This window comes from Centruroides sculpturatus, unplaced genomic scaffold, assembly GCF_000671375.1.
Source record: "Centruroides sculpturatus isolate CEXI.00-Female unplaced genomic scaffold, Cexi_2.0 scaffold38, whole genome shotgun sequence".
In the NCBI taxonomy this organism is placed as follows: domain Eukaryota; kingdom Metazoa; phylum Arthropoda; class Arachnida; order Scorpiones; family Buthidae; genus Centruroides; species Centruroides sculpturatus.
This window is the reverse complement of record NW_019384306.1, coordinates 276,499-288,897: the sequence shown is the minus strand read 5'-3', so window position 1 is coordinate 288,897 and position 12,399 is coordinate 276,499. Positions and strand designations below refer to the sequence as shown.

The 12,399-nt window shown below is 35.6% G+C and overlaps 1 protein-coding gene across 2 annotated transcripts in view; it reads right to left on the bottom strand.

Annotated features, from left to right (window-relative positions):
* The window catches only part of LOC111619190 (serine/threonine-protein kinase PRP4 homolog), a 62,711-nt gene that overhangs the window by 13,019 nt on the left and 37,293 nt on the right, over positions 1-12,399 (bottom strand). For both annotated transcript variants that reach the window (XM_023360881.1, XM_023360887.1), the window contains 3 exons: positions 10,010-10,132; positions 7,949-8,033; positions 7,759-7,866 (listed from right to left, as the gene is read on the bottom strand). In XM_023360881.1, coding sequence (XP_023216649.1) covers positions 7,759-7,866; positions 7,949-8,033; positions 10,010-10,132 — 316 coding nt within the window. The remainder of the gene's footprint in view (positions 1-7,758; positions 7,867-7,948; positions 8,034-10,009; positions 10,133-12,399) is intronic.

The following is a 12,399-nucleotide window of genomic DNA, read 5'->3' as shown; positions in this document are numbered from 1 at the left end:
ATTAACGGGGATAGCCCGGGAATTTGCATGGAAGGATGCAAAGATGCAGGAGGTGGTGACGTATGAGGAGTTCAAGAAACTCATGATTAAGCGATTTGATAGAGAGCCAATTTCTTTACGTTTACAAAAGTTCCATGCCTGTATCCAAGGGCGAGACGAAGATGTACAAACCTATGCCGTGCGATTACAAACCCTGGTAAGGGATACGATGGTAGAACAAACTAGCGGGGATGCGCAGGAAAGGGAAGTTATAAAAAGATGTCAACAAAAAGAGAGGGACGAAAGATTGCTGGTGCAATTCCTCAGCGGCCTAAATGAGCGTATAAAAAGACAAGTGATGTCGCGAGATCCGGAGACATTCGATAAGGCGGTGCAGGCAGCCATCAGCTAGGAAACTATTGAACAATTAACGGCGAAATCACGAGCGATAGTCAGGAACATAAACAATCCTATCGATCCGAAAAAGGATCCGAGGGGAGCACATCAGAAGCAATTAGAGGAAACTTTAGCAGAAATTCAGGAGCACTTGAGACGATTAGGAACTCAGGAAAGAAGTCAGGGCAACCCTTCACGCAGAAATCCCATATCTTGGCGCCCCAGAGCTTATGGCGACCGATCACAATATCAGCCCCGAGGACGACTGGACGACGGCTCGCGAGGACCCCGATATCCTTACTGGAATCGAACTAGAATTGAAAATAGAGATGCTACATATGCTCCCCGAGATAGTAATAGGAATGTATCAAGGGGACCGAGAATCGACAGAGCACGAACAAATTCTCAGCCACCCAGGAAGCAGACATATGGCAAAATTAACAAAGTAAATTGGTGGGAACGCAGAATGCCATATCATAAATCGGCTCGACCCTTTCGGTCTTCCCAAGTGGGTTATCATGGATTATATTGAGAGTTTCGATTGCCGACACCGAGAAACTCATATATCTCCCGAAGGGGAATGCCTTTGATGTCTAGAGGTAAAGGAGGAATCTGCGTACTAGGCCAGGATTCTGAACCTAATTTATTGTGTAAAATCGACGGATATACGGCTCGACTGGCTATAGATACAGGGTCTAAAGTCACGCTTCTATCCCGATCATTGGTTCACAAGGTGGCTGGAGTAGATCTTACTTGGAAAAGAGGAGAGATTTTGTTCCAAAGTGTTACAGGCCATGGAATAACTACCTATGGGACCATCAAGGTTCATTTTGATATGGGCTCTTTGCAATTTTCTCATTCATGTTATGTCGTGGATGATCAGATTACACATCCTTTTGATGGACTTTTAGGAAGAGATATTATAAAAACTCAACAGTTGACGATTAATCTAGCAAGAGAAACATTAACCCTCCCAAGGGGAGAGGAAATTCCATTTCGTAAAAACTCTGATGCTCACAAATCGAATATTTTAAGGCCAGAAGAGAAAAACCGATCTTGTAAAGGCACACAGAGCCAGTCTAAAGGTTACTCGAATCTTAATCGAGCAACAACCAAAGTCACCCATAGCCAAAGAAAAAATTCTAATCCTGAACAAACTCGAGATGTACTCTTATCGGCAGATTGCAATCTTCCCCCGAGATCCGAAATAATTACGATGGCCAATATATCGGGATTAAGACAAAAAGGCAAAATTGGAGTTATCGAATCCAGTATTATTAGCCAGGAGGGGGTCATAGGAACAGATATCCTAGCAAAAACTATGAAGGGAGGACAAGTACCAGTCCGTATATCTAACCTTTCCACCCAACCTAGGAAGATAGCGAAAGGCGAATGTGTAGGAACCTTTTTAAGAGCAGTAGAAGACAAATCTCCCATAAAGCCCTGCTCTATCAATAAATCCTCTACTCCTGATCTTACCAGAGAAAAATTCAGCCAATTATTCAATTTGTCCCATATTGGAAAAGGGAAAAAACAGCCTTTATTAGACCTCTTGTACAAATATCGACATGTCTTTGCCACTCACGATTATGATTTGGGATATTGTCAAGTCGTGGAACACGAAATCAATACCGGAGATGCTTCACCCATATACCAACCTCCATATCGAATACCCTACGCTCAAAGAGAAAAAATGAATGAAATCATTGATGAGTTATTAGATCATGGAATAATATCGCACTCAAAATCCCCCTGGTCAGCACCTGCATTATTAGTCAAGAAAAAGGAGCCGGGGCTATGGCGCCTTGTCATAGATTATCGCAAGCTCAATAAAGTTACAAAAACGGACCCATATCCATTACCTTTAGTCCAGGAAGCCCTCAGTTTGATGGGAAAAGCAAAATATTTTTCGACCATGGACACCCTTTCGGGGTTCTGGCAATTAGCCCTGAGAGATAAAGAAAAGTCCGCTTTTTCAAGCCCAGACGGTCATTACCAGTGGAATCGGATGCCAATGGGTCTTTGCGGGAGCCCTGCATCCTGGCAAAGGGCGGCAGACTTCATCCTTCATGGATTAAAAGGGAAAACTTGCCTCGTCTATATGGACGACATCTTGACTTTTAGTTCCGACTTCCAAACTCATCTTTCCCGATTAGAACAAATTTTCCAACGCCTTGCTGCCGCTGGCTTAAAACTAAAACCAAAGAAATGTCATTTCTTGCAGCGACAAATTAAATTCTTGGGCCACAACGTTTCTGATGAAGGGATAAGACCGGATCCCGACAAAATCAATTGCGTATTGACTTTTCCTAAACCTACTAACAAACATGATATAAAGTCGTTCCTAGGTTTAACTGGATATTACCGGCGCCACATAAAATCTTATGCAGATATCGCAAAGCCACTGACCGATCTCTTAAAGAATGACGCTCAATTCCAATGGGGAGAAGAGCAAGAGCGGAGTTTCGAGAGATTAAAAGAAATCATTACATCCGCCCCACTGTTAAAATCTCCTGATTTTACCAAACCTTTTATACTGGCTACAGATGCTTCTAACGAGGCTATAGGAGCAGTATTATCACAAGAAGATGAACGAGGAGAAATGCCAATCGCTTATGCCAGTCGCATATTGCGGAAATCCGAGAAAAATTATAGTACTACTGAGAAGGAATGTCTAGCGGTTGTTTGGGCTACCAAATATTTCAAACCTTATTTATACGGCAGGAAATTCATTATTCTCACTGACCACAGACCATTGAAATGGCTTATGAGCAATAAAGACTCTAGCACAAACTCACGAATAGCTCGTTGGATTATATTTTTGCAAGAATTTGAGTTCGAAGTAAGGCATAAAGCGGGAGAATGTCATAGAAACGCCGATGCTTTAAGTCGCATTCCTATCAGACAAATCGTAGAGACTGAAGACGACCTTGACCCAATATACTCCAAAGCCCAAATCAGAGATTTACAGAGACGAGATCCAAAATGGAATCCTATAATTCAGCAACTAGAAGATGAAACCGCACAAGATCCAAATCTTAAGAACCAATTCTTCTTAGATGAGGAAGGAGCTCTTTATCATTTACAACCTAGCAATCAAGGAGACTTCCTAGAACAATTAGTCATTCCATCCGTATTGATTCCATATATACTACATACTTATCATGATACTCCTGTCGGAGGACATTTGGGAGCACGAAGAATGCAACAAAAACTCCAGACTTTATTTTATTGGCAGACCATGAACAAAGACATAAAAACTCATTGCCAAGAATGTCAACGATGTGCTATACACAAGCGAAAGGACAAACGAACAGAAGCTGAACTACAGTTATTCTCTCCCCTCACACATTTATTTGAACGGACAGCTATGGACATTATCGGTCCTTTGCCTATTACAACCAACGGAAATAAATACATCCTAGTTTTTGTGGACCATTTCAGCCGATATGCAGAAGCAATACCTTTACCCGATATTCATAGCAAAACTATCGCCAAGGCCTTCGTTACCAACATTGTTTTACGCCATTCAACTCCTGTACAACTTCTTACAGATCGAGCCCCAAATTTAATCTCCAAGATGTTCAAGGAAGTATGCGAATTGCTTCATATTAAGCGACTTCTTACAACCGCTTATCACCCTGCATGCAATGGGATAGTTGAAAGATTCAATAAGACCCTTGTTGATATTATCTCACACTATGTAGCCAAAGACCAAAAGGACTGGGATGAATGGATTCCCTACGCCTTATTTGCATATAACACTACCGTCCACGCTTCTACGAATGACAGTCCATTCTTTCTGTTGTATGGACGAGATCCAATTTACCCCTTTGACCTTATCACCCGTCCGACCAGAACTAAATACGATGTAGAAGATAACTTCGCATCGGAACTCCACCTTCGAATGGCCAGTGCCCATCAATTAGCACAAGAATATGCTGAAGCAGCAGCCAGAGAACGTCAAAAAATACATCGCCGAACTCATAAAATTCCTACATATCAGGTAGGCGATCGAGTCTTCCTTAATGAAGTTGTCCTACCTCAAGGGTTAAAAAGGAAATTAGCACCCCGATGGTCCGGCCCATTTCGTATCATATCCAAATTAAGTCCTGTCACGTTCCTTATTGAAAATATTCAAACGAAGAAACAACTCCAAGTTCATGCTAATAGATTGAAACATTGCACCGCTAGACAAGAATTCGAAAGGTCAGAAAGTTTAGACCGATCTCCTACACCAACATCTACACAACCTAAGGTATTATCCCGCCAACCTTCCCTAAGTGCAGACCCATGGGACGAATTTATCCTCACCGAAATTCAACCACAACCAGAAACGGATTTAGAATCAGAGGAAGACGATTCCGAAAGTGAAGAAAGAATAATAGAATCTACCCCTAGAGAAGAACCAAGAGAACCTACTTCCTCTCATTCTTATGCATTACGCAGCCGGGGACCAGTGGAAGAACGTCCCTGGATTCTCCCGACCCCTAGACGAAGTCGAATTCCCAAACGAAAGGCTAGCCCGCCAAAGGAAGGAAATAGCGGTCAATCAAAAGTAACAAGACAGAGTTAATTAGGACAACAGACAAAATTTACAAGAGAGAGAGAGAGTAGATTATAAATCCATTAAACCTCTGTATAACGCGAAAAAAAATCATATTGTCGGAAATAATTAATTAGAATGATAACCATATCATAAAAATAATCATATCAATGTCGGAAATAATTCATGTTAGTATTATGCACTCAGAGAGAGAGAGAGACTTTTAAATATTATGTGTTCACAAAACGGGTCTTTATCATTGTCAAATCAAATTTCATCGAAAATCACAAGAACCTCCAGGAAACACCCTACATCCTCTACCTTCCATTGAAACTTCAGCTCCTTAAAATCGATCTTGCTCACTCAGAACAAGCCCGATTTTGGAAAGGCCGGGGTGATGTGAGGGACGAACAGACCCACAATAAAGTGTTATTTTAAATTTTAATTATTGGAAACTTTAATCGGTTAAATTCGAACGTTTTATCGAGTTAGGCTAAAAGCCATAAAAATTATTTCCCACGGAGTTTGTTCCTTGTTGAGTCGGATCAAGTTAGTCAGGGATGTGTCACCAGGAACTTTTGATGGAGAAGACATATTGGACGTGCGACCGTTAAAGGCCATCACCTGACCTCATGGAAAAAACCCAAGAGGAATGAAAAAGGGAAAAAGAAAAACGACCCCGAAGTCAGTCGTCATCCGAAGTCCCTCTACAAAAGTCGTCATCCGAAGTCCCTCTACAGAAGTCGTCATCCGAGGATTAAAACCGTGATCCAGGATTCAAACCGTGCCCCAGGATTAAAACCGTGACCCAGGATAAAACCCGTGCACCAAAATCCCGAAATAACACCGTGACAGAAGTAACACCGTGTCTCCTTAAGAATCTCACCCCACTTCCGTGCTTCCACACCTCCGAGATCCAATTAACGGACAAGAACTAGTGGAAAGACCATTTCAGAGGAGTCAAGAGTGTCATCATACTACAGATCTGCGACCTAGGAAAAAGAAAGGTATTTATCAACCCGCGATTCGGTTGTAAACTCTCTCTCTCGAACGGAATAGTATAATTAAGTCCGCTAATATGCCCGATATCTCTGTATTTTCTTTGTTTATTATTAAAATGGAATTTTTGTCAGAACATATGGAGTCCGAGTGAGTCACTTCCTCATCTCTCTCCTCACCTCTACTCCGAATCCAAGCGCTCACACGCTACCGCTCGCGAATCTTTAGACTTAACGTCGCGATTTCCGAGTCCCCTAGAGACTCGGTGGTGTCATCCTGACAGGGCGCCAAAGAGGTGCCGACCTTACGGTCACAATTTCATTTGTATATTCGAACTACTTTACACTGATTTTTGATAATTTTAAAATTAAATATCATTATATTAACCTTCCAACAGTGGAATAGTTAGGTATGGCGCTATCCCAAAATAGTGCAGAATAAACGTGGAAAATTTTTTAAGTATTTTTTCACGCGTTTTTTTCTCATTACCGTTTCGGAAAAAAGATTTCTTTACTAGAGATAACTGTTTACAAAAAGTCTTTTTTTGTTGTTACATAATTAATTTTTTATGCAAAATTTTTTTCGCGGTAGTTTTTGGCAATACCCCCAAAAGAATTTAACGGATATATCCATCCTTCACTGCTGAGTGGTAATAATTTAACAACAAAAGTATGTTTTTATTTGAATACAATGAAACCAATAGACTTTCAAGGAGACCACAAAATGGGGAATAGCAATTCAATTCAATGACTTTTTTGTAGGATGCATACTTTTCAAATTACTTTAGTGAAGCAATTAAAATAGACCAACCTGTATATATAAATCTTTGTAGTTTAATTTATAAACTGTCATTATCTTCTATATCATATTAAAAATCAAACAAACATTCATACAGATTTTGCATCATCAATGATGCAGACAAAATACATGATAGTGTCATTATCATATAACATTGTAAAATCTTACAAAATTTATTTAAAAACTTAAAATATTTTTTAAAATTTTATTAAATGGATTTACAAAATACATTTAATAAAATGTTAATAATAATACATAAAAAATATAAATTCGACTTTTAACAAAGCTAAAAACTTTGTACTTGTCCTTCTATTCGCCGTTCATAATAAATTAATAATTGTTAATAATAAATTAATAAATATTAATAATAAATTAATAATTGAAATAATAATAAATAAAATTCTAATAATAAATGAAAAACTCTGAACACTTTCAATTTAAGTAGGTTTTTGCAATTTCTGATCCAATTCTTCAAAATAAAGAAATAACGAATTATTAAATCAAATCTAATCAATTTTTATATGTAAGCTATAAACAACAACACTTACAATTAAATATACATTTCTTATAATTCAAATATAAAATAATAATACAGTAGAGTCTCAAAAACTCGGCCTAATGTGGACTGAAGGGTGGCCAAGTTTGTGAAAATGCCGGGTTATCGGGAATGAGGTTAAAAAAAATAAGTACGAGTGTTTCCTCAGAAAATACTGTGCTGTACTTGTATGTATTGTTTGCTTGAGAATACAACAGAGAATAAACTGCCCAAATACCCTTAAACAAAGGTATGTCCTTTATGAAGGCATAGAGCCTTTACTATATGAAAATGAAAATTAATGAATACACTGTGTACAGTAATTTACCCGATAAGACAGACCTCAGAAAAATACTTTATGAGGCATAAAGCTGTCTATAATGAAAATTAATTAACTAAGGATTTTTTTGCCCTGCCAGGGTGTGGCCGAGTTATCCGTACTGCCAGGTTATAGAGTGCCGAGTTTTCGAGACTCTACTGTAATATATTCTAATATAAATTTTACCTGATCGCCAATAATAATTGAATCGGGTGTATTTGTACCACTCTCATCCGATTGAATGGGTGTTGACAGACCACTTCCAATGTTCTGCTGTGGTGCAACACCTAATCTCTAAATAAAAAATATATATACAGACAAATTATCATTCTTGTAATTATTCAACAAATGTATTATTAAAATATGAATAATTTACTTTGAGCAGTTCTTGACGCTGTTGTCTGCGTTTAGCAATCAATGCTTCTTCATCTTCTTCTTCATCAAGATCTATATCACGTTCCCTGAAAATGAATTAAATTATTTCATTGTCACAGGAATGATTTCCAAGAAACATAAAGGATATCATCATCTTCATTGTTAATTTATTCATAAAACTTTACAAACATTTATGCTTAATATTTATGTAATTAAAGTAAGTAATTTAGTTTTATCCTTTAAAGAATTATTTACATTGAAAGTATCAATACATTTAATCTTATAAGGAGAACAGCATCTGTTACAGATATACATTACATAATTTTTTTCTGTTTTAAAATATCAAAATAAACAAGACATATTTGTCTATGTTGTGCAAATATATATTCATAATTCGGAAGCAAATTTAAACAATTTGGTTCACGAACAAACCTTTGAACGCCATATCTGTCCTGTTTGCCATAAGATAACTCAATTGCTGAACACGCTACAATGTAAGAGCCAGCCACAGATTAGAGAGAGAGAGACATACAATCAACTCCATATACTTCCTGTTTTAAAGAAAGTCAACAGACCAACCAATCAATAATGGGACTACAGATTGAGAAGTTAATGGCACCAAAATTGCCTCGGGTCATTAGATATCATAACATAAACCAACAATTACATTTCAATGTACATGCAGGTAAGATACTACTTCTGTTATTTGGTAACTGAATTTAAATGAAATTAATAAAAACCATGTTAATTAGCATTTTCATAATATAAATGAATCCATGTTTAAAGGTGCTTAACTTAAATTGAATAATAAAAATTTATTAATATAATTTTATTATAATATTAATATTTATTAAGACTAGGTAGCCAGTTAGTTTAAACTAAACATAATAAGATAATAATTAAAAACAAAATCTAAACTGCAATTAAAAATAAATAAATTGAATTTTAACTTCAAATCAAAAGCAATTGAAAGTCAAAGCAATTGAAGCATAATGTTTCAGAAAGTGTGAATGAAGAAAGTACTTGTCTGTCTTAATTGAGGCCAGTCTCTATTTATAGCACTATTTTTGTAAAGTGATGGTTTTGGTTTCATTTGATAGTGATGAAACATTTTTCTTTCAATACTCATATATAAAATGGATAAAATGTAATAGCTGTATGCTTTTGTGCATGAAAATACAGCTAAAAAGGTTAAGAAAAGGCTTTGGTTTGGGTGGAATTGAAAACAAATTAATCCATTTTATATTGTTTCTTATGAAAAAATTTGTTTCGATTTGAAAACAAATTGGTTTTCAAACAACTTTCAGGAACAAATCAAGTTCAAACCCCAAGGTTTGACTATATTATAAATGATATGGGGCAGCACAGTCTCATAAATGTAGCAGGGTTTACCATCACTACAAACTGTTACTTCAACATAAAACTTTGGCATCCCAACTTAGTACACAAACCAAGAATAATCCTTTAGTTACTTCAAGATTCAAGAAAAGGAGAATAATGATGACAGACAATAAAGACAATGGTTTCAAAACCAAAATGACACATGCTATGGTGTCACCAATAGAGTCAGACAGACAGGGCCTAGACTATGAATAAACTCATGTAGTTTTACAACAGAAATGACAGGTGGTAGGTGCAAACCTAGCACAAAATTTACCTATGCTCAGTGGGAAGCTGATTGCTACCTTCACATGATAACAGCCTTACTGTAGTATGTTGTATTACTGTTTTCAGTCCTACAAATGTCCATCATACAGAGATTTCACTGTATACATAATTACAAGTTTCAGAATGCAAATTTATATTCAAATAACAATCCAAACAAATCATATTCTGATTTTAAATTTTTTATTCTAATCTGTATACAACAAATTTGATTTCATTTCCATACCAAATGATCAACTTCCACTTTGATTTCAGACTATTTTGTTACAAAGAATACAAACTAACTATATATAAAGAGATGAAAGCATAAAATAAATCAAGAACTTTGACATTTAAATAGTCTCTTAAATAGGGCAGTATTTAAAAAACGAAAAATTACAAAAAATTTAATACGTACATATCTGAGGAGCCATCAGACATCACCATTCCTTCAGAAAGACTATCTTTGTATTTATCTCTTGCTTTTTCTTTGCGACTTTGCTGCCTTTCTTTGCTATTACCTCTATGACTGTAACGATCTCTGTTAACAAATAAAATTCAATATGTTTTTATTTAGCAACACACTTAAATATTTGTCATTTAAACAAACTTTATTTTGAAGTCACTAGAAAGCTAAGGCATAATAAAATCTGTCACAAAATTTAATCTATACTAATATTATAAAGAGGTAATGTTTGTATGTATGTATGTTAGTTTGTATGCAGCAGGTAATCTCCGAAACTACTCATCCGATTTCAAAAATTCTTTCACCAATATTTAGAATGGAACTTCAGGGTGGACATAGGCTGTATATTATTCCGTTAAACATGGGGGATGGACAGTTCTTTACGGTAAGCCTTACAGGGAAGGTTACCGTAAAGAACTCTGCTTCTATTTATACTATTTTAGATGCGGTTTTTTTCCGTTTTTGATTGCGTTTTAATAGGGTACGTCAACAGAATGTACACTAAGAAGGGATTTTTCGATATTCCTCCCGCGGGGGAAAGGGACAGGATTAAGGCTTACTGTGAAAAACTTGGCTTCTATTATACTATTTTAGATGCGGGTTTTTGCGTTTTTGATTGCTTTTTAATAGGGTACGTCAAGAGAATGTACACTAAGAAAAAATTTTTCGAAAAATTTTCCCCCATGGGGGAAGTGTTATACATTTATAATAGATACATTTTGAGCCACAACAAGGCGTGGCGGGGTCTGCTAGTTCTTTATATATTAAAAACTGATAAAAGGTAAAGTCTTCAAGAATCTTTCTACATGAAAAATCAAGATGTATTTATAATGCTAATCTTTCTTTTTAATTTAATAATTTGCTAGGAAGTGAATTGTTGTTACTAATTTTTAAATAATCACTTTTAAAAATGTATATTTTTAAATAAGAACAGACAATTCAGTACTTAAAAAAAGCAAGTTTAAATTAAAAATAGTAATAATAAATCAACCATTCTCATAAAACACATCCCCTCCTCATCTAGTACTCATTAATACAAAATCAATCATCAAAACAAGTTTGAATCTATTTAAATGTTATTACTGGAACTGGCAGTTTATTGAAAATGCTCTTTTTTTTATTACTTCAGTCAAAACAATAAAAATTTACACTATTAATATGTACTGTTTTATGAAAATTCATAATGTAATTTGTAAAAAATCATACTATTAAATTACATTTTTCTAATATTTTGTTTCCCATGCCTATACTTAAAAGATTTATAACACTTTTCTGAACCTGCTTTAGTCAGTCAACATTAACCTAATCTAACCATTCCCTTTTAAATATGTTAATTATTTATTACATATTCTTGCTTGCTTATGCTTGCATAGTTGCACCCTTAAGTAGACATGTTCAAAAATGTCAGTCATATAACCGAGTCAATTTTATTTGATTATTATTGACACTAAGAGCTGTTTTTGAATAGCTTGCAAATCTATGAATAAACAGTATCAACAATATCATAAATAAGTTTCAAATTATGTTTCATTATCCAATTACAGTGAGCATCTATTTACTCTTTAAACCACAACGAAAATAATTATATTGTATATATTTACAAGATGAATCCTGCAAACTCAACTCAATGTGAACTGAAAAAATGCTAAGTTACCAATAATGACAAGTTTTACAGCATAGCAATGATGTTGGTCTAAATAGCAGACTTTTAGGAATAACAGACATGCAAATTCTTACACATATTAACTACGTACTAAAAGTGACTATTCCTATTTGTAACTAAATTTTAATTTTAAAAAATTTCGGTTATTCAGTGGCTACTTTCAAGTTAGTGCCATTTATCTTGTGATATTTTGCAGTGGCACCTTGGAAAAAGGGTTATATTCTTTGTTAACACTTAGAACTAATGCTCTTATCAAGTGTTGCCAGTAAAGAATGATAATATAGGGTACGTTCGTTAAGTCGAACGAGTTAAACGCGTTAGTAACGAATCGTTCGAAAAGTAGTAGTCTCGCTCAGTGCGCATGCTCTGCGGTGATGACATTTCAAACGAAACTCTAACGAAGTTCACGAAGGAAAGAGTTGGTTTACTTCGTTAAGAAAATGGCGGCCGACGGTATCAATGTTTCTAAATCTACTCGAGTGTTTAAATTGTGAATTAAAAGATGAAATGATTGGAATAACTGTCCACCCGAAGCAATCTAAGAAAAATATTTCGGATAAGGCTGTATTAGCAACATTTGTATCTTCGATTTTAGAAACAGCCATTTAGTTCTAAACGAATCATTCGAAAAGTCTAACGAAATAAGAATAACAATGACGTCATTCTCGTTTAACTCGTT